At 42.9% G+C, this 23,100-nt stretch overlaps 1 protein-coding gene across 3 annotated transcripts in view; it reads left to right on the top strand.

Moving 5' to 3' along the window:
* Nucleotides 1-19,846, top strand: part of med23 (mediator complex subunit 23) — a 46,709-nt gene extending 26,863 nt beyond the window's left edge. For all 3 annotated transcript variants that reach the window (XM_061901201.1, XM_061901200.1, XM_061901202.1), the window contains 20 exons: nucleotides 1,621-1,827; nucleotides 2,573-2,716; nucleotides 2,786-2,931; nucleotides 3,002-3,247; nucleotides 3,321-3,463; nucleotides 7,412-7,586; nucleotides 7,658-7,821; nucleotides 7,892-8,016; nucleotides 8,093-8,298; nucleotides 8,952-9,132; nucleotides 9,216-9,386; nucleotides 11,469-11,685; nucleotides 11,759-11,868; nucleotides 16,746-16,872; nucleotides 16,944-17,109; nucleotides 17,171-17,243; nucleotides 17,309-17,523; nucleotides 17,589-17,709; nucleotides 17,987-18,118; nucleotides 19,540-19,846. In XM_061901201.1, the coding sequence (XP_061757185.1) occupies nucleotides 1,621-1,827; nucleotides 2,573-2,716; nucleotides 2,786-2,931; nucleotides 3,002-3,247; nucleotides 3,321-3,463; nucleotides 7,412-7,586; nucleotides 7,658-7,821; nucleotides 7,892-8,016; nucleotides 8,093-8,298; nucleotides 8,952-9,132; nucleotides 9,216-9,386; nucleotides 11,469-11,685; nucleotides 11,759-11,868; nucleotides 16,746-16,872; nucleotides 16,944-17,109; nucleotides 17,171-17,243; nucleotides 17,309-17,523; nucleotides 17,589-17,709; nucleotides 17,987-18,118; nucleotides 19,540-19,761 (3,291 nt within the window). In that variant the 3' untranslated portion in view covers nucleotides 19,762-19,846. The remainder of the gene's footprint in view (nucleotides 1-1,620; nucleotides 1,828-2,572; nucleotides 2,717-2,785; nucleotides 2,932-3,001; nucleotides 3,248-3,320; nucleotides 3,464-7,411; nucleotides 7,587-7,657; nucleotides 7,822-7,891; nucleotides 8,017-8,092; nucleotides 8,299-8,951; nucleotides 9,133-9,215; nucleotides 9,387-11,468; nucleotides 11,686-11,758; nucleotides 11,869-16,745; nucleotides 16,873-16,943; nucleotides 17,110-17,170; nucleotides 17,244-17,308; nucleotides 17,524-17,588; nucleotides 17,710-17,986; nucleotides 18,119-19,539) is intronic.
* Nucleotides 19,847-23,100: the final 3,254 nt, after the last annotated feature.

Genomic DNA, 23,100 nt, shown 5'->3' with positions numbered 1-23,100 from the left:
CTACTCTCAAACACTACTAATATAGTAGAGAATAAACGTGATAGTATCACAGAGTTTCTCAAACAAATCATTGTTTAAACATTTTACAAAGTGATCACTGCAGACACGAGCATGTTCGATTTTGCACAAGGTGAATGTGATACTTTTAACAGACATTTCCTTTGGCGCACTTTCCTTTTTTCCCTGACTTTATAATCTTTAAGAACCACTTCTTTTAGGACGCAATGAAAGTTCTTTCAAATCTCTCTATTTGAACAAGTGGAACACCCAAGAACTGAACAGCAATATGGCATTTTCTGCTCAAACTCTACACTCACTCTCACTTGTTTTAATCTTACGCTCAAGCTGCTTGACCATCGTGTGAATTAAGCTGCCAAGAAGAAAAACTGATTTAATATAATATGCAACCAAGCAATTGCCAAGAAGGGACCTGCGAGATTGTGCCGCCTCGCTCTTCCCGGCCAACCGAACGGAAGCGGGACCAAAACGACCCGTCTGCCCTAGTTGTCCTGCATCGGCACCCCACCGGTTCGTTGTTTGGATGCCCTGTAAATGCAAAAAAGTGTTTCCATCATGCTTTTGCAACACAATTCATTATCGAAACGTCTGAAAAACCACCCTATTAGAGCGGAAAATTGTTTTATCGATAATTGGGAGTTTTTTTGCAATATGGGTGTTTCCATTACCTGTTTTTTATTGCTATATTTAGTTTTTGAACACTTCTAGGGGTAATGGGAACACATACTTTATTGTCAACACATACAAATTAGTACAGCCTCTCTGTTGATAAGAGTATAAAATATCAAATGAAAACACAAACTAAAAAATAAGTAGACATTGAGGAGAACCATGTCAACCAGCTGCTTTAGGTTGAAAAATCACAATTGAATGTACAAGCAGCAACCGTTTTTACTTTTGATTTTAATTGCCATCAGTCAGTCCAAGGCTCGTCGACATAAATGGGTTCCACTGTCCGCTGCCCATGGACTGCAGGTTGCCCTCCACTGGCCCGCAGGGTTTTGTCTAAATATTTATCCATCCATCCATCTCTTTTCTTCCGCTTGTACCTCTAGGGATTGCGGGGGGTCTGGAGCCTATCCCGGCTCCACTCAGAAGACAGGGTACACCCTGGACTAGTCGCCAGCTCATCGCAGGGCAAACATAGAGAAACAGACAACATTCACACTCACATTCACACAAGGATGGATGGATGGATAAACCCAAACTTCATGGAGGTGTTGATCATTTTGTTCTAGAATGATCGAGCACCGGCCAAAGATTTGGAGACACTTTCTCATGTTAGTAAATGAGGTGTGTTTCAACTTCTGACCATGTATATAGAGTGAAACATGTGCTGTTGAACTATATAAAAAAGAAAAATACGTTTTACGGGCACATTTGTTGTAAACATAGTCCACATAGACTTTTTTCATTTGCATTGTGTTTATTTATGCTTTGCCTGTTTCAAAATAAGATGTAATAATAGCGTGATATCTAAAGTTTGGTATATCAATGGAATAGATTTGCAGAGAGTTGAAAGAGTTCAAGCAAATAAACACTTGATGGACTCCGATGAGTGTAAATGTCGCGTCCATCTTATCTGTCTTTGTCCTTTGCCAGCAAAAGCAGCGATGTCCTGTGCTGGAGGAGCAGTTGGTGGACCTGGTGGTGTACGCAATGGAGCGTTCCGAGACAGAGGAGCACTATGATGCGGACGTGGGCGGGACCAGTCAACTGCTGTGGGAGCACCTTTCCTCGCAGCTCATCTTCTTTGTTCTGTTTCAGTTTGCCAGCTTCCCTCACATGGTGCTGTCCTTGCATCAGAAGGTGAGAGGATGCTTTTACCCTATAAATACTCTTTGAAATTGTTAGCTGTTTTCTGACAAATAATTAAAAACATTTAGACAGCGATACACTTTTTAGCATATTTCAAAATTGGTATTTTGCTACAGTATGTTTTCTAGCTCTTTATGTACTTAAAACAAAAACAGGAACACTTCAGAAAAAACACTGTCAGTAACTACAGTTGGTCGCTACATCTGTAAGTGCAAGTTAACACTCTACTATGCAAAGTGAAAGCCGTTTATCAACAACACCCAGAAACGCATCCCCGGCTTTGCTGGGCCCAAGCTCATCTAAGATGGACTGATGCAAAGTGGAAAAGTGTTCTGTGGTCTGACGAGTCCACAGTTTAAAGTGTTTTTGAAAACTGTGGCTGTTGTGTCCTTCGGACCAATGAGCAAAAGGACCATCTAGGCTGTTATAGGCGCAAAGTACTAAAGTGAGCCTCTGTGATGGTATGGGGGTGTATTAGTGCCAAAGGAATGGGTAACTTACACATCTGTGAATGCACCATTAATGCTGAAAAGTACATGCAGATTTTGGAGCAACATATGTTGCCATCCAAGTATACAGTATACGTGTATATAATATATATTGTTATGTATATTGTTGTGTAATTTTTGGTTTTTATTTTACTTGTGGCGGGAATGGCATGTTTCCAATTACAATATAAAGAGATGCATTTTTTTCAGGATTCTGTCAACAATTTGACTTTGCTATGTTACTCCAGCTTGCAGGTCGGGGTCTGATAAAAGGAAGAGACCACCTGATGTGGGTTCTGCTGCAGTTCATTTCGGGAAGCATCCAGAAAAATGCCTTGGCAGACTTCCTGCCCGTCATTAAGCTCTTTGACCTGCTATATCCTGAAAAAGAGGTACATCCACGATAGCTTTTCTTGGTTAGTGTTCTGCCATAACATTGGATTTTTTTTATGTTTCTTCAGTGCATTCCCGTTCCGGACATCAACAAGCCGCAGTCCACTCACGCCTTTGCGATGACCTGCATCTGGATCCACCTAAACCGCAAAGCTCAAAGCGACAACTCAAATCTGCAGATTCCCATACCGCACTCACTAAAACTACACCACGAGTAGGAAGAATTTTAATGTTATTCCAGTAAATACATGTATATCTTTTTCACATTTTAATTTCTGTTTTAGATTCCTGCAGCAGTCATTGCGGAACAAAACGCTGGGCATGACCGACTATAAGATTGCGCTGCTATGCAACGCCTACAGCACCAACCCGGACTGTTTTCCCCTGCCGATGGGTGTTCTGGTCGAGACTATCTATGGAACGCAGTCTATGCGGATCAATTTGCCTGGTACCAACTGCACGGCGCTGGGCTCTTTCACGCCGCTGCCCATGAACTTGCTTGACTCGCTCACTGTGCACGCCAAGATGAGGTAGCCAACAACACAAGCCTCCTTGTAAAAAAAAAAAAAAAAAAGAAAGATGCTCATATTTTTGTCTCTCCAGTCTGATTCACAGCATCGCCACAAGAGTCATTAAGTTGGCCCACGCCAAGTCCAGCGTTGCCCTGGCCCCCGCCCTGTTGGAGACGTACAGCAGACTGCTGGTCTACATGGAGATTGAGTCCTTGGGCATTAAAGGCTTCATCAGTGAGTCCCCAAAAACAACAAAATAAGCCTGATTTACTGTAAATTTTCAAAAATAACTACCGTATAAGGCGCACCTAAAATCCTTTCATTTTTTCAAAAATCCAAAATCCTTCTTTTGCCCGGTGCTTCTGTTGTATGCATTAATTCTGGTTGTGCTTACCGACCTCGTAGCTAGTTTATTTGGTAATTGCTGTATTGTGTCCAGTAGATGGCAGTTACACATAAGGGATATGTGTGGACAGCAAGATGACGTCTGTTCAATTGACATCATATATGGCAAAGTTTTACCCAAAATGCTTTGCATGGGTCCGCCATTGTCATCCGGTGATGTAGTCAATAGGCTCTTATTTTTCTCTGCTCTCTTGTTGTGGGGCATTCATTCTCCGCTGTTGTCATGTGAAGTGAAGTGAAGTGAATTATATTTATATAGCGCTTTTCTCTAGTGACTCAAAGCGCTTTACATAGTGAAACCCAATATCAAAGTTACATTTTTAAACCAGTGTGGGTGGCACTGGGAGCAGGTAGGTAAAGTGTCTTGCCCAAGGACACAACGGCAGTGACTAGGATGGCAGAAGCGGGAATCAATCAATCAATCAATCAATGTTTATTTATATAGCCCCAAATCACAAATGTCTCAAAGGACTGCACAAATCATTACGACTACAACATCCTCGGAAGAACCCACAAAAGGGCAAGGAAAACTCACACCCAGTGGGCAGGGAGAATTCACATCCAGTGGGACGCCAGTGACAATGCTGACTATGAGAAACCTTGGAGAGGACCTCAGATGTGGGCAACCCCCCCCCCCCCCCCCTCTAGGGGACCGAAAGCAATGGATGTCGAGCGGGTCTAACATGATACTGTGAAAGTTCAATCCATAGTGGCTCCAACACAACCGCGAGAGTTCCGTTCAAGCGGATCCAAGACAGCAGCGAGAGTCCCGTCCACAGGAAACCATCTCAAGCGGATCAGCAGTGTAGAGATGTCCCCAACCGATACAGGCGAGCGGTCCATCCTGGGTCCCGACGAGCGGTCCATCCTGGGTCTCGACTCTGGACAGCCAGTACTTCATCCATGGTCATCGGACCGGACCCCCTCCACAAGGGAGGGGGGGACATAGGAGAAAGGAAAGAAGCGGCAGATCAACTGGTCTATAAAGGAGGTCTATTTAAAGGCTAGAGTATACAGATGAGTTTTAAGGTGAGACTTAAATGCTTCTACTGAGGTAGCATCTCGAACTGTTACCGGGAGGGCATTCCAGAGTACTGGAGCCCGAACGGAAAACGCTCTATAGCCCGCAGACTTTTTTTGGGCTCTAGGAATCACTAATAAGCCGGAGTCTTTTGAACGCAGATTTCTTGCCGGGACATACGGTACAATACAATCGGCAAGATAGGCTGGAGCTAGACCGTGTAGTATTTTATACGTAAGTAGTAAGACCTTAAAGTCACATCTTAAGTGCACAGGAAGCCAGTGCAGGTGAGCCAGTACAGGCGTAATATGATCAAACTTTCTTGTTCTTGTCAAAAGTCTAGCAGCCGCATTTTGTACCAACTGTAATCTTTTAATGCTAGACATGGGGAGACCCGAAAATAATACGTTACAGTAATCGAGACGAGACGTAACAAACGCATGGATAATGATCTCGGCGTCTTTAGCGGACAAAATGGAGCGAATTTTAGCGATATTACGGAGATGAAAGAAGGCCGTTTTAGTAACGCTTTTAATGTGTGACTCAAAGGAGAGAGTTGGGTCGAAGATAATACCCAGATTTTTTACAGAGTCACCTTGTTTTATTATTTGGTTGTCAAATGTTAAAGTTGTATTATTAAATGTCTAATATAAAGTTGCATACAGTTCTAACTATGAAAGATCTAAAAACTACCAGTACAACAAAGATGACGAGGAGAAAATGCTGTTGAAGTGGAGTCACAAAAATACCACTGCCCACACAACAGCTCATCCTGAACAGACGGTCAGTAAGATGGTCTGTAAAATATAATCCATGCAACATTTTGCTCAAAGAACCACAATTACATGTTATGTAGACCACAAGGAAGTGTTTTAAAAATAGAAAAAAATCATAATATGACACCTTAATTCTGACGTTTGTATGAAAATAGACCTGAATAGACCCACTCATCGACAGTGCACCTTATAATCCGGTGCACCCTATGGGCCAAAAATACAGTACTTTATTTTAGTCCCCACCAAGTCTCCTACGCTCCCAAAGGAAATAACCAACACTGTCTTTAATTAAAACTTTGGCATTATTAACTACGGATGGATTTGAAGTGTGATGAGTTGTCAGCATCGAACAGCTTTATCCACCTCTGCATGCGCTGTAATATATATATTTTTGAATTTTCCTGAGGGAACTCTCCTGAAGGAATCAATCAAGTACTATGTATCTATCCATCTATCTATATTACTACTCATCAGTGCTATTAATGCTATCTTAGCAGTTTTACTCCACACATTGGTTCTATTTCTTTTGTGTTGTGAAATATACTTGTGTATGTGGTAAAAGGCTTCATCCCATCTATACAAATCATTATTAATGATTGTTAAACGAACAAATAACAGCCTCTGTCCAATTATTGGTTGCTTCAAATTATCACCCGTCCACTTTGTGCTTAAGGTAAAAAAAAAGCCCCGGCTAAAACTAGAGAGAGACAACAGAGGTGAAAATCTTTGGGCACCTCATGATTCGTTTCCGACTCCGATTCAGGAGCTACGATTCAGTTAAAAATCGATTATTGATGCATCTTTAATGTATGTATATTGATGCAGTTTTTATATTTCGTTTCATTAAGTAAACGTTTATCACTTGCAACTTTAAAAACAGTGCATTTGTTATAATAAACAGTTAAATTAGTTCCCTCATGTACCAAATTAATAAAAATGTGTGAAAACTGGAACATAAGTGCCCTATAATAAAGGAGCTGGTCGAATCTCTTGGCGAGGTAGCTTGCTCCAGACAGTTAAATTTTATAACTGTCAGCATTACTTTTTTTTACAATAAATAAATCGATTATTGACGTTTACTAATCGATTTTATAATCGTCCATGTCCGAAATGCGATGCATCTAAAAATCTATTATTTCCCCCACCTCTAATTGCTGATAACCAGTATTTAGAGGTATATTACTCATATAGCTATCTTGCACAAAGGGGTGTCCCGATATAGCATTTTCACTTTAGAGTTTTGAGTATTGATTGCTATTGGTATTGATCCGATACGATCAACAAGAATCATACATACTTTATTATTTAGTAGTATGAAATGTTAAAAAATGTTTGATCAAATTAAACTAGTCAAACGGAGAACAATGGTAGGTATGAAACACACTAACCTTTTTATTAACAACTGTCTGGAATGGATTTATGCTGTCTGTAAGTTTAAGTAATGTGGTAATTGTTTTTTTTGGTGACACCAAAAAGTACAAGTATGAAGATAAGCTCATAACGCAGTAAGTTGAATGATGCGGAAATGTTTGTTACTTCATACGTTTCATTACGCTTCTGTCTTGGAGACTTTATGTGTATAAGTAATATGCTGCTATAATTATTTAGTACTTGTTTATATTGACAATTGTGCTGTTTTAAACTGCAGTATTGTTCAATTAAGAACACTTCTGAATGTGTAGTTTGTGTGCTATTGTGTGTAGCTGTGTGCTAGCTCATAGTAGTCTATACCATGTTTACGTTTTGTAAATGACTTGACTAAAACACAAGAAAAGATCAACCTTGTTCAACTTTAACTGACAGTCCCAGCTTTACACAAGTAAACACACTGCAGAACCCCTGTGTATCGGAGATTATATCACATTTATGATATGTGCAAGCCCATATAATCCTGTACTTGTTTTTTTCCAATATTGGACCAATGTCAATATCAAATTTGGTCACACCAAGTTAACACTGTGACCTCCTCCGTGTGTTCAGGCCAGCTGTTGCCCAACGTTTTCAAGTCCCACGCATGGGGAATCCTCCACACCTTGCTGGAGATGTTCAGCTACAGGATGCACCACATTCAGCCGCACTACCGGGTTCAGTTGCTCAGTCACCTGCACAGTTTGGCTGCTGTGCCGCAGACGAACCAGAACCAGCTGCATTTATGGTAAGAATGGCGGTTATGACCGACCAGTCAGCGTTGTGTATTCTATCTATTTGATGTTCTTTCTCGCTCAGCGTGGAGAGCACCGCATTGCGCTTGATCACAGCTCTGGGCAGCTCAGAGGTGCAGCCGCAGTTTACCCGCTTCCACAACGACCCAAAGACAGTACTGTCGGTTGAGTCGGAAGAGCTGAATCGAGCACTCATCCTCACTCTGGCCAGAGCCACCCATGTGACTGGTATGGCCCACTTTAGCTCTCCACTCTCTATTGTATCCTGGACCTGGACCTTCATATTCTTGTGCATCAGATTTTTTCACAGGCTCTGACTCCATCCATGGTACATGGTGCAAAGACATCTTGCAGACCATCATGAACTTTACCCCTCATAACTGGGCTGCACATACGCTCTCTTGCTTCCCCGCGCCACTGCAGGTGCTCGTTCACTCCTATTAGATAATCAAGTTTCCAGACTTCTCGTGTTAAAATGTACCCTCTATTTCTCTTTCAGGCCTTCTTCAAACAGAACAACGTCCCCCAGGAGCCGCGCTTCAACCTGAAGAAGAACGTGGAGGAGGAATACAGAAAGTGGAAGTCCATGACCAACGAGGAGGACATCATCACGCACTTCTCCATGCAAGGCTCGCCGCCATTCTTCCTGTGTCTGCTGTGGAAGATGCTGCTGGAGACGGACCACATCAACCAGATTGGCTTCAAGTCAGTAGAAAAGCAGACAAGCACATACACAAAAATAGGAAATGGAATAAGTAGAAAAATATCATGACTTGTGACACAACTAAAGTGTAAAAACGATGACCTCAAACCAAATAGAAGCACAGTTGGTACACGTGTAGATTTGTCGGTATGACGTCATCATTTTTCATATTGGCACAATAATCTTCTGTCTGATATTCATCATGCACCCCTAATAAAACACTTAAGGTACAAACAGGATCATAGCTATCATCAAGATTAGAATCTTGTTAATTATAACAAATTTAATCAAAATTTTCCAAACAAATGAAATGTAATACCACCCTACTTTATATATTTTTTTATTGATATTATTGTGTTTTTGTAATATTTGGAACTTTTCAAATTTAGTCATTTTCCAATATAAAAACAGTAATGGTTTTGTTGTTCCATTTACATTTGTAGATCTCAGGTCGGATACCTTGTGGTCATCTATACACTATGCTTTTCTTATTATTTTCATACTTTAGTTAGAACATTTTAATTATAAAAAAATGTACCCAGCCTATTTACTGTATATATTAATTTTTCTTTTTTTTAAACTGGTAATTTTGACGGACATCAGGATAAGCGGTAGAAAATGGACTAATGCATCGTGTTACTTTTCTTTCCATCAGCGTCTTGGAGCGTATCGGGGCGCGTGCGCTGGTGGCCCACATGCGCACGTTTGCGGACTTCTTAGTCTACGAGTTTTCCACGTCGCCAGGTGGGCCCCAACTCAATAAGTGCATTGAAATCCTCAACGATATGGTGTGGAAGTACAACATCGTCACTTTGGACAGAGTCATCTTGTGTCTGGTGAGCCGTGCTGCTTCAAAAGGGAAACAAACGCTCGTGTCTGTCCCTGTACTCACGCCCCGCCCCTCTGCCGTAATGTCCAGGCGATGCGTAGCCATGAACGTAATGAGGCTCAGGTGTGCTACTTCATCATCCAGCTGCTACTGCTCAAGTCCGACGACTTCCGCAACAGAGTCAACGATTTTGTGAAGGAAAACTCACCCGAGCACTGGCTGCAGAGTGACTGGCACAACAAGCATATGAGCTACCACAAGGTATTGAATGTTAGCTTGTTAGTGGCATTGATAATAACTAGGGATGTCCCTTTGCAACATTTTCACTTTTGATACAAATACGTATTTGACACGCCTGAAGTATTGGCTGATACAATATCAGCAGGACTCATGTATACTTTTATTATTTTGTAGTGTGGAATATTTGATCTAGTGAAATTAGTCAAACAGAGAACATTGGTTGGTGAATAATTAAGTTATTTACTATTAACTGTCTTGAACGGAATTATGCTGTCTGCAAGTATAAGTGCAGTGGTATATTTTATTTTGTAGTGTGAAATGTTAGAAAAGATTTGATCAAGTGAAATATGTTATACAGATTTGTATGTGTAAGTAATGTGCAACAATGATTATTTGGTACTGAAAATTAATATTGAAAATTGTTCTGTTTTAGACAGCAATATTGCTCAATTAAGGACCCTAATTACGTACGTTTAGCTTGTGTGCTATTATGCGCTTAGCTGTTGTGTAGTTGCTAGCTCGTAGCAGCCTATAGCCTACCATGTTTACTTTTTGTAAATGACGTGACTAAAAAACAAGAAAAGACCAACCTTGTGTGCTTATTGGAGGACAGCAAGCAGCGTTGGTCGGGTCCGCTTAGGCTGCTGCCCCCGCGACCCAAGGCCGGCTAAGCGGTAGAAGATGGATGGATGGATTATTACACAGAGAAAAAGTTGTATACACATGTGTTATACATCAGTCTCATAGTAATAACAGTTGTAAAGTGGCTTGGCCATTTTATAAGGACACCTTGGTGCCACTATTTTGAGACTCTAATGCATTGTGAAAGGAATGCAGTTGTTGTATTGAAGTGGGAATATCAAACTTCCTGTTGATTTTTGCTGAAGGATGTCAATTATCAAAATGTAGGTGTAGGTGAGAACTACATAGAGGTTTTTGTTTCATGTCTCTCTGACATTTTACCGGAAGTTACAAGCAGTTTTGTCTGTGTTTTCTTCCTAGGAGCAGTTTGTCTGTGTTGTATTCCTAGGAGCGCTAGAGCACAATTTTGAGTTTTGGGGTTTTTTTTTTTTTATTAGATTGCAATTTATGCCACTCCTGATGTGTGTGCCAAGTTTGGTGAGTTTTCAAGCATTTTAAAGGGGTCAAATTACAGATCAAAGAGGCAAAAATGAAATTTTTTAGGAAAATTTGCGCAGGTGTTCTTTAAAGGCGCGTAAAATCAAAACCGGAGCAGTAATAAAAACTCTGTCAATAACTTTTAATCAGAAGGGTTCAATCTCTCTCCTGTGCGAGTTTGAAGCCGACACGACAAACGCGCTCAGAGGAGATAGTGTTTGAAAAAAGGTGACTGGTTTTTACAAAACTTTTATTTTGAAGGGGTCATTTTTAACTTCCTGTTGATTTTTGCTGAAGGATGTCAATTAGTAAGATGTAGGTCTAAGTGAGACCTTCATAGAGGTTTTTGTTTCATGTCTTTCCAGCATTCCTACCGGTAGTTACAAGCAGTTTTGTCTGTGTTTTCTTCCTAGGAGCAGTTTTTTCTGTGTTTTATTCAAAAATTGCGCTAGGGGGCAATTTTGAGTTTTGGGGTTTGTTTTTTTTCATTAGATCGCAATGTTGGCCAGTCCTGATGTGTGTGCCAAGTTTTGTGAGTTTTGAAGCATTTTAAGGGGGTCAAATTACAGCTCAAAGAGGCAAAAATAGCATTTTTTGCAAAAATTTAGTTTTGAAGGGGTTTTTGACAACTTCCTGTTGATTTTTGCTTAAAGATGTACATTAGGAAATGTAGGTCTAGGTTAGACTCACATAGAGGTTTTTGTTTCATGTCTCTACGACATTGCTAACGGAAGTTACAAGCAGTCTGTTTTTTTTTTTCTTCCTAGGGGGCGGTAGCGCGCAATTTTCATTTTTGGAGTTTGGTTGCTCTCCAGCTTTGCACAAGTGAACACACTGCAGGATTGCTTAATTTTGGAATCTGATATAAGCTGCAGGACTGCTTGTATCAGACATTACATCGTAGAGTTTAGGATCTGATGTCGATATTCGATGTGAATGTCGGATCGAGACACCTCTAATAATGAATTTTTTGTCCTGACGCAGAAATACCCTGAGAAGTTATACTTTGAAGGCGTAGCGGAACAGCTCAACCCTCCTATGCAAGTGCAGCATCAGTACATGCCCATCTACTTCGGCAACGTGTGCCTGCGCTTCCTGCCAGTTTTTGACATCGTCATCCACCGCTTCCTGGAGCTCATCCCTGTCTCCAAGTCGCTGGAGACCCTGCTGGATCACCTGGGCGGCCTGTACAAGTTCCATGGTGAGTAACGATAGCATATTAGCTTAGTTAAAAGTGTCCCCAATCTCACATCCTGCTGTGTTAATAACCGCAGACCGTCCTGTGACCTACTTGTACAACACCCTGCACTACTATGAGCGACACCTGAGAGACAGAACTAGCCTGAAGAGGAAGCTTGTGCACGCCATCATGTTGTCGCTCAAGGTAGGAAGCGCCATTTTTTTGTTTATTTTTGTGTTATTGTTGTTTGATCGCATGCTCTACTTCACTTTGGCGCAAATCTTCAGCTATATACACCTTGTCAATTGTGATGAGAAGATGTCAGTTTATTTAGTACATACACAATTTTTTTAAATGTATTATTATTATATATATCAGAGAATTAGTGCCACCTGCTGTGTAGCTTAACTTCAAATGTTGACTTTATAGAATAAAGTTTTACAACTGAGAGTGACATACTGACAGACCTCCACCAACACAGTTGAACCTAAAAATCATCAAAAACATTGAATGTGAATTCTGTGCCAACACTGGGCCTGATGGTGGCAGCTGTGTACATTTCAAAGACACACAAAGCATTTTTTAATACCTCAGCTTCGTGTGCTTATTTCAAGACGCAGTTTTTGATAAAAGACTTGCAGTGCACTACAAAGTGATAAAAAATTATGTCATTTGATATTGATAGTATTTTTGAACTGTATAGCCATTGAAATATGTCAAATAAAAGCAAAAAGGTATTGGTCAGCCGTGTATACAGTAAGAATCTGCCAATTATCAGCTGGGCCGATTATTGGAGACAATATTTTGCATTTTGACAAATATCGATATCGACCTTCTTTGATCGGAATTGGTAGATATTTTTTATTTAATTACAACCACAACAGAAACACATCAGCATATACCATATATACACATCTGATACCAGTATTTAGGAATAAAAAATTGTTATAAGTAGAGAGTAAGTTAGTAATAATAACCAGTGCTCCTTTCTGCTAACTGTGCTGCCGTGCTCAGACGGTCATCCCAGAGTCGTATATACTTTAGGGTTTCATGGCAAAGGCTGTGAATACTTATGTACATTAATACATTTGAAAGAATCCATCCATCTTCTTCCGCTTATCCGGGGGCAACAGCCTAAGTAGGGAAACCCAGACTTCCCTCTCCCCAGCCACTTCGTCTAGCTCTTCCCGGGGGATCCCGAGGCGTTCCCAGGCCAGCAGGGAGACATAGTCTTCCCAACGTGGCCTCCTACCGGTTGGACGTGCCCTAAACACCTCCCTAGGGAGGCGTTCGGGTGGCGTCCTGACCAGATGCCCGAACCACCTCATCTGGCTCCTCTCGATGTGAAGGAGCAGCGGCTTTACTTTGAGTTCCTCCCGGATGGCAGAGCTTCTCACCCTATCTCTAAGGGAGAGCCCCGCCACACGGTGGAGGAAACTCATTTCGGCCGCTTGTACCCGTGATCTTATCCTTTCGGTCATGACCCAAAGTTCATGACCATTGGTGAGGATGGGAACGTAGATCAACCGGTAAATTGTGAGCTTTGCCTTCCGGCTCAGCTCCTTCTTCACCACAACGGATCGGTACAACCTCTTCCACTCTTCCCTCACTCGTGAACAAGACTCCTAGGTACTTGAACTCCTCCATTTGGGGCAGGGTCTCCTCCCCAACCCGGAGATGGCATTCCACCCTTTTCCGGGCGAGAACCATGGACTCGGACTTGGAGGTGCTGATTCTCATTCCGGTCGCTTCACACTCGGCTGCGAACCGATCCAGCGAGAGCTGAAGATCCCGGTCAGATGAAGCCATCAAGACCACATCATCTGCAAAAAGCAGAGACCTAATCCTGCGGTTACCAAACCGGAACCCCTCAACGCCTTGACTTCGCCTAAAAAATTCTGTCCATAAAAGATATGAACAGAATCGGTGACAAAGGACAGCCTTGGCGGAGTCCAACCCTCACTGGAAATGTGTTCGACTTACTGCCGGCAATGCGGACCAAGCTCTGGCACTGATCGTACAGGGAGCGGACCCCCACAATAAGACAGTCCGATACCCCATACTCTCTGAGCACTCTCCACATGACTTCCCGAGGGACACGGTCGAATGCCTTCTCCAAGTCCAGAAAGCACATGTAGACTGGTTGGGCAAACTCCCATGCACCCTCAAGAACCCTGCCGAGAGTATAGAGCTGGTCCACAGTTCCGCGACCAGGACGAAAACCACACTGTTCCTCCTGAATCCAAAATTCGACTATCCGGCGTAGTCTCCTCTCCAGTACACCTCAATAAACCTTACCGGGAAGGCTGAGGAGTGTGATCCCACGATAGTTGGAACACACCCTCCGGTCCCCCTTCTTAAAGAGAGGAACCACCACCCCGGTCTGCCAATCCAGAGGTACCGCCCCCGATGTCCACGCGATGCTGCAAAGTCTTGTCATCCAAGACAGCCCCACAGCATCCAGAGCCTTAAGGAACTCCGGGCGGATCCACGTCCACCCCTGGGGCGTTGCCACCGAGGAGCTTTTTAACTACCTCAGCGACCTCAGCCCCAGAATTAGGAGAGTCCACCACAGATTCCCCAGGCACTGCTTCCTCATAGGAAGACTTGTTGGTGGGATTGAGGAGGTCTTTGAAGTATTCCTTCCACCTATCCACAACATCCGCAGTTGAGGTCAGCAGAACACCATCCGCACCATACACGGTGTTGATAGTGCACTGCTTACCCTTCCTGAGGCGGCGGGCGGTGGTCCAGAATCGCTTCGAAGCCGTCCGGAAGTCGTTTTCCATGGCTTCCCCGAACTCCTCCCATGTCCGAGTTTTTGCCTCCGCGACCGCTGAAGCTGCACACCGCTTGGCCTGTCGGTACCTGTCCACTGCCTCCGGAGTCCTATGAGCCAAAAGGACCCGATAGGACTCCTTCTTCAGCTTGACGGCATCCCTAACCGCTGGTGTCCACCAAGGGGTTTTAGGATTTCCGCCCCGACTACCTTGCGGCCACAGCTCCGATCAGCCGCCTCGACAATAGAGGTGCGGAACACGGTCCACTCGGACTCAATGTCCAGCACCTCCCTCGTGACATGTTCAAAGTTCTTCCGGAGGTGGGAATTGAAACTTTCTCTAACAGGAGACTGCCAGACGTTCCCAGCAGACCCTCACAATACGTTTGGGCCTCCCAGGTCTGTCCGGCATCCTCCCCCACCATCGCAGCCAACTCACCACCAGGTGGTGATCGTTAGAAAGCTCCGCCCCTCTCTTCACCCGAGTGTCCAAAACATAAGGCCCCAAATCCGATGACACAACTACAAAGTCGATCATGGAACTGCGGCCTAGGGTGTCCTGGTGCCAAGTGCACATATGGACACCCTTATGTTTGAACATGGTGTTTGTTATGGACAAACTGTGACGAGCACAAAAGTCCAATAACAAAACACCACTCGGGTTCAGATCCGGGCGGCCATTCTTCCCAATCACGCCTCTCCAGGTTTCACTGTCGTTGCCAACGTGAGCGTTGAAGTCTCCCAGTAGGACAAGGGAATCACCCGGGGGAGCACTTTCCAGTACTCCCTCGAGTGTTCCCAAAAAGGTGGGTACTCTTAACTGCTGTTTGGTGCGTAAGCACAAACAACAGTGAGGACCCGTCCCCCCACCCGAAGGCGGAGGGAGGCTACCCTTTCGTCCACCGGGTTGAACTCCAATGTGCAGGTTTTGAGCCGGGGGGAAACAAGAATTTCCCCCCCAGCTCGTCGCCTCTCACTGCCGGCAACGCCAGAGTGGAAGAGGGTCCAATCCCTCTCGAGAGAAGTGGTTCCAGAGCCCTTGCTGTGCGTCGAAGTGAGTCCGACTACATCCAGCCGGAATTTCTCGACTTTGTGCACTAGCTCAGGCTCTTTCCCCCCCAGTGAGGTGACGTTCCACGTCCCAAGAGCTAGCTTCTGTAGCCGAGGATCGGACCGCCAAGTGCCCTGCCTTCGGCTGCCGCCCAGCTCACATTGCACCCGACCTCTATGGCCCCTGCTATGGGTGGTGAGCCCATTGGAGGGGTGACCCACGTTGCCTCTTCGGGCTGTGCCCGGCCGGGCCCCATGGGAACAGGCCCGGCCACCAGGCGCTCGCCATCGTGCCCCACCTCCAGGCCTGGCTCCAGAGGGGGGCCCCGGTGACCCGCGTGAGGGCGAGGGAAATCTGGGTCCATGCTTTTTCTTCTTCATAAAGGTCTTCGAGCTGCTCTTTGTCTGATCCCTCACCTAGAGCCTGTTTGCCTTGGGAGACCCTACCAGGGGGCATAAAGCCCCCGGATAACATAGCTCCTAGGATCATTGGGACACGCAAACTCCTCTACCACGATAAGGTGGCAGCTCAGAGAGGAGTTGAAAAAATCCCCCTAAAAAATAATTTTCACATTGTTACTATGGGGTATTGTGTGTAGTATTTTGAGGACAAAATGAATGTATTCGATTTTGGAATAAGGCTTTAACATAACAAATTATGGAAAGAGTGATGCGCTGTGAAAACCTTCAGCATTCTTTTGTAGCAGGTTATCGTTTGCTTTGTACATAATTTTAACTGTTTGCAATTTTACCAAATCATCGAACTTCAATATTTTTCACTCAATAAATAAAAGGTTTGTATGTTCTCTATATCCAACATTATGTATCCGTCTAATTGATCTTTTTTGTAACACGGTTAACGAATGAAGCACACATTTGTAGTTGTTTCCCCATATTTCTGCACAATAACTCCGATATGGTAACACTCGCGAGCAGTAGAGAATGTGAAGTGTTTTTTGGCCCAGGACGTATTTTTCTTTGTTCATTATTGAAATGTTTTTGCCACCTTGTGTTGTATATTTTGTATATGAGATTTCCAGTTCATTTTATCATCTATTAATACTCCCAAAAATCTGGTGTTTTTTACCCTTATATCTACTCTGTCTATTTGTATTTGTGTATGATGCTCTTTTCTACTGTTACCAAATAGCATTATTTTAGTTTTACTGAGATTCAAAGATAGTCTGTTTGTTTACTAGTAGGACCCAAACATGGCCTGGCTGAGGTAAACATAGTTGTCTTCTCTGGACAGGACAATCGGACCCCGGGTTGGTGCCTCAGCGAAACATACCTGAAGTTCGGCATGAACCAAAGAGACGACAATGTTTGGACGCCTGATGACACCTACTACTGCAAGCTGATTGGCCGCCTGGTGGATAATATCCTTTAAGTTACCTTTAAGTCATGTTTTTCATTGTTTGTTGTTGTTATTCCGTAACGCTGCCTTCACCCATGGCTGGGAAGATGCCCGGCCCATTCCCCAACTGCGACTGGAGGTTCAACGAGTTCCCCAACCCAGCGGCGCACGCCCTGCATGTCACCTGCGTGGAGCTGATGGCGCTCGCTGTGCCGGGCGAAGACGTGGGCAACGCTCTCCTCAACGTAGTCTTAAAGAGGTGAGAAGTGAAGACCGTTGCACATTATTTATTTCTGAATTTATTTCTTGCTTTGTTGCAGTCAACCTCTCGTTCCTCGCGAGAGTATCACCGCCTGGATGAATGCCATCGGCCTCGTCATCACAGCGCTGCCCGTAAGAAAGCAGAAAAGGAAAGCAAGAAAACAATTGTGCTACTGCAGGTTGTCTTTTTCTGTCAGGAACCTTATTGGATCGTTCTGCATGATTGCATCGTGTCAGTGTTAGGCTCGCCGGCACTAACATCGCTGACGGGTTGGGCGCGCGACCCTTTTTCTGTGCTGGACTTCACGGCGTGCCACCAGAGCTACAGCGAGATGAGCTGCAGCTACGTGTTGGCGCTGGCACACGCAGTCTGGCATCACTCGTCCATCGGGCAGCTGTCCCTCATTCCAAAGTCAGACGAGAACACATTGCACTGCTTTGCTTTTTGAGGGACATCTTTTCATATTCTGTGTGTAGATTCCTTTCAGAGACGCTGAAGCCGGTGGTCCAGAATGAGTTCCAGTTGCTGTACGTTTACCACCTGGTGGGACCCTTCTTGCAGCGCTTCCAGCAGGAGAGAACGCGATGCATGTTGGAGGTAAACTTAGTCATAGTTAGTTGAAGCATAGATGAAGCCTACCAAGGTATTGACCAATCTAAGTCTATAAGCACAAAGTGAAGAAGCCGACAAAGATGAGAGGCGAAATATCCTCTCAGACAAACCAAACATTCCAGTTGCGATCGATTGATTGCCCTGAGATTACAATGAGCTGGATCATTGCGAACATTCGTAGACATAGACATAGTTTGTTTATGAGCAAATGTTTTGAACAACACAGCCGATATTTTTATCATTTCTGTTTGTTGTTTTTCAGATTGGTGTAGCATTCTACGAGATGCTCCAGGTGGTCGACCAGCACTGTCACCATCTCAACTACATGGACCCCATCTGTGACTTCTTGTACCACATTAAGTACATGTACACTGGAGACAGTGTCAAGGAGCAGGTACAGTAGCAGTAGTCACACATTAAGCAATAATCCAAGTTGATGTTGTTTACTGTTCCTGGTAATAAAAAGGATGGATGTTTCTTAAGCCTAATAATATTAACGTTGCAGTCCACATTTAAAAGTAAAAAAAACATGAAATAAGTTTTAATCATATGATTAAATGAGTAAATCGATTATTTTAAATTATTAAATAAGTAAAAAAAAAAGGCCCATATTAACAAATCATAAAAAAATAACTAAATAAATAAGTGGGAAAATGTTTAAAAAATCATAAATAGAGTTGTTGTTTTTTACTGATCAAATAAATAAGTTAGAAATTATAAAAAGTACATTTTCTTTTTAATGATCAGATAAGTTAATGAATTAGTTAAAATATTACAGAAGTAAATATCTAAAAATATATATTTCAAAATAAAAAAGTAAATTAAGTTGAGAGGTTATCCAATAAATAAGTTTGAAATGATCAAATAAAGTATATAAAATATTTTTAAGATATCAAATAAGTGGAATAATTATTAAATAATCAATCAATCAATGATTATTTATATAGTCCTAAATCACAAGTGTCTCTAAAGGCAGCACAAACCACAACGACATCCTCGGTAGAGCCCACATAAGGGCAAGGAAAACTCACACCCAGTGGGACGTCGGTGACAATGATGACTATGAGAAACCTTGGAGAGGACCGCATATGTGGGCAACCCCACCGCCCCCTCTAGGGGAACCGAAAGCAATGGATGTCGATGGGTCTAACATGATACTGTGAAAGTTCAATCCATAGTGGATCCAACACAACCATGAGAGTCCAGTCCAAAGTGGATCCAACACAGCAGAGAGAGTCCGTCCACAGTGGAGCCAACAGTAAACGTCCCCAAGCGGATGTTGAATAATAAATGTTTTAAAAAATATTTACAAATCATAAAATGAAAAGTAAATCATTCAATTGAATAATTTGAATTTCTTTAAATTGGTAAATGAGTTCAATAATGAGAACTAAACTATTGAACCCAAAAAAATAAATAATTAAAAAAAGTATTAAAATATTATTTATAAAATAATTCATATGTTTAAAAGAAATATTGACAACATTTTTTTTTAGTTAATTTTAGGTTAACTGGAGCCTCTAAATTGCCCAAACATCTGGGTCTCCAATTTAAAATACATTTTCCGTTTGGGGGATGTTGATGTTGGCCAGGGGTTGTTGCAGTTTTGGGGGGCCCCCTGATGTTAAGGCAGCCCTGGATGTGGTGCAAATTTGGATAAATGTACGTATAAAACTATGTCGATTGACTTTTGCCAGTGTGCACTTTTAGCATTTAACACCATCTTACGCACACCAGGAAGTGGTCATCCAGCTAAGAGAAGACAGGTTAGCCTTGGCGAAGGTCTTCTGCTCATTCTTCCATCTTTCTGTGCAGGTGGAGAAAATCATCATGACTCTTCGCCCGGCCATGACGCTTCGTCTTCGCTTCATCACGCATAGCAGCAAGACCGACACATCGTCTGCAGCAGCCACGTCATCATCAGCCGTCAGCGTGTCCGCCGTGCCCTCAGCCATCGTCTCCACTTCTTCTTCGTCCTCTGTGATTGAAGCCACTTCCTCACCTTCTTCTTCGCTGCACACACACACGTCCATGTAGGCAGCCAGGAAATTATGAGGGTAAAAATTTCTACTGTCATATTTCATTATGTACTTCTTTGAACAATAAAAGTCTTTTTTTGGTAGCATTTGGATCATTTGTGCCGATGACAATATGATTAAAAAACAGTCCAAAAATAACAGCTTAATTGTTGCAAACAAATATAGTCATATACAGTTTGAGGTCTCCACATGTAACATGCTTTTTAAAAAGAAACACTTTTAGATAACAAGTGTATAAAAACAACGTAGTACAAACAAGTGCAGTATTTTAGGGAAGTAATTATGTACAACATTTACCTTGGTGGTAGACTTCTACATTGTCTCCTCCACTGCACTGTCAAGCACACGTCCACTCGCGGAACAAACAGAAAAAACGACTGCAAAACCTCCGACAACCAGCACCCTCAATCAAATTAAAATGACTGAAAATCCGTGACCGACAACCGCACGCTGGCAAGACCAGGAGACCAGCCATCGCAGTCAACCCAAATGCCAACACGCAAACAAGCGACATCAACACCACCCCCACCAAGACACTTCACTCCCCAATCCAAACCCACACAAACAACCAAACCACTGCCCAATACACCCCAGCCACAGCACTCACACCAAATAAGAAGGCTGCTCTGCCCCCCGCAGCAAGCCACTGATACAAACCCTGACCCCTCTGCCAAGAAAGACTATAGTGCGGCCACCCAAAGTAGTCATACAAAACAAAAGTAAGTAAATAAATGAATACCATAAAGTAAAACAATTTAAAAAAAAGAACACAGCCCGGCTAAAACAACCACTCCCTGAGTACACCAAACACCACAACAACCACAATGACAACCTGGGCACAACAACTCCATCCAGCCATTCCACTCACTTCCCCCGGCCAAGCCCACATGAGGGTCGCCCACTCCCTCCCCAACAAAACTAGAACCCACCCCTGATCTCAACTAGGCACAAGACTCCGCCCACAGACAGAGCACACCTCATCCTCACACCCTCAGCTCAGCGAAATCCCTGCATGGGATTGGCAGGCCACCAGACAGCAGTCGCCGAAGTCTGTGCCACAGATGTGGGGATTCCAACCCTCCCAGCCTAGCCAAGTGTGACTCAAACAGTGATCTATGTTCCTACAAAGAGTGATGTCGCCTTCCCGGTTAGGGTGAAGGCCGTCCCTCCTCAGCAAGCCCGGTTTTCCCCAGAAAGAGGCCCAATAATCAATAAACGTTAGTACCTGTTCTCTATACAAACTAGCCAGCCACCTGTTAAGCGAGACTAATCGTTACATCTCTCATCAGTGCCTCTCGCAGGCAGGGGGCCAGAGACAAGTACTTGATACCAAGCCATCTTTTTGGCGAGATTACAAGTCCTAGCTATGTTCCTCTTTGTAATCTCTGACTCTCATCCTAGTGTCATTGATTATCCTGTCATACGTGTTTACCAGGCCTGCTGCGAGTCAGTTTCCTAAGATGAGCTTCAATGCCAGATGTTCGGGGCCGGGAATACAGATACAGATTACATGGGCTTGTTTACTAAACTGTATGTTACGGGTAGGGGTGTGGGAAAAAATCGATTTGAATACGAATCACGATTCTCACGTTGTGCGATTCAGAATCGATTCTCATTTTAAATTTTATTTATTTATTTATTATTATTATTTTTTTTAATCAATCCAACAAACCAATACACAACAATACCATAACAATGCAATCCAATTCCAAAACCAAACCTGACCCAGCAACACTCAGAACTGCAATAAACAGAGCAATTGAGGAGACACAAACACGACACATAACAAAATAAAAGTAGTGAAACAAAAATGAATATTATCAACAACAGTATCAATATTAGTTATCATTTCAGCATAACAGTGATTAAAAATCCCTCATTGACATTATCATTAGACATTTATGAAAAAAAAAAAAAGAACAATAGTGTCACAGTGGCTTACACTTGCATCGCATCTCATAAGCTCGACAACACACTGTGTCCAATGTTTTCACAAAGATAAAATAAGTCCTATTTTTGGTTCGTTTAATAGTTAAAACAAATTTACATTATAGCAATCAGTTGACAAAACATTGTCCTTTACAATTATAAAAGCTTTTTAAAAAAAATCTACTACTCTGCTGGCATGTCAGCAGACTGGGGTAGATCCTGCTGAAATCCTATGTATTGAATGAATACAGAATCGGAAAAATATCGTTTTTTAATCGAGAATCGCGTTGAAACGAAAAAAAAAATCGATATATACTGTAATCGAATCGCTACCCCAAGAATCGATATTGAATCGAATCGTGGGACACCCAAAGATTCGCAGCCTTAGTTCCGGGTGGTGGAGTCCTCTATGACAAAGGTTTGGTGTCTGGTAGACTAGGGTGTAGTGTAGGACTGGCTAAAGGGCTAAATTTATTATGCGTCTAACCGGGTCACCGACGCTTGTAAGTCGCTTCAGCTACTACAAACCCCGTTTCCATATGAGTTGGGAAATTGTGTTAGATGTAAATATAAACGGAATACAATGATTTGCCAATACTTTTCAACCCATATTCAGTTGAATATGCTACAAAGACAAGATATTTGATGTTCAAACTCATAAACTTTATTTTTTTTTGCTAATAATAATTAACTTAGAATTTCCTGGCTGCAACAAGTGCCAAAGTAGTTTGGAAAGGGAATGTTCACCACTGTGTTACAGCACCTTTTCTTTTAACAACACTCAATAAACGTTTGGGAACTGAGGAAACTAATTGTTGAAGCTTTGAAAGTGGAAATCTTGCCCATTCTTGTTTTTTGTAGAGCTTCAGTCCTTCAAAAGTCCGGGGTCTCCGCTGTCGTATTTTACGCTTCATGAAGCGCCACACATTTTCGATGGGAGACAGGTCTGGACTGCAGGCGGGCCAGGAAAGTACCCGCACCCTTTTTTACGAAGCCACGCTGTTGTAACACGTGCTGAATGTGGCTGGGCATTGTCTTGCTGAAATAAGCAGGGGCGTCCATGAAAGAGATGGCGCTTAGATGGCAGCATATGTTGTTCCGAAACCTGTATGTACCTTTCAGCATTAATGGTGCCTTCACAGATGTGTAAGTTACCCATGCCTTGGGCACTAATACACCCCCATACCATCACAGATGCTGGCTTTTGAACTTTGCGTAAATAACAGTCTGGATGGTTTGCTTCCCCTTTGGTCCGGATGACACAATGTCGAATATTTCCAAAAACAATGTTAAATGTGGACTTGTCAGACGACAGAACACTTTTCCAATTGGGATACGTCCATCTTAGATGATCTCGGCCCCAGAGAAGCCGACGGTGTTTCTGGATATTGTTGATAAATGGCTTTCG

Source organism: Nerophis ophidion, linkage group LG05 (genome assembly GCF_033978795.1).
Source record: "Nerophis ophidion isolate RoL-2023_Sa linkage group LG05, RoL_Noph_v1.0, whole genome shotgun sequence".
Taxonomy (NCBI): Eukaryota; Metazoa; Chordata; class Actinopteri; order Syngnathiformes; family Syngnathidae; genus Nerophis; species Nerophis ophidion.
Note: the sequence above shows the minus strand (reverse complement) of the source record. Positions and strands in the feature narration are given on the sequence as shown.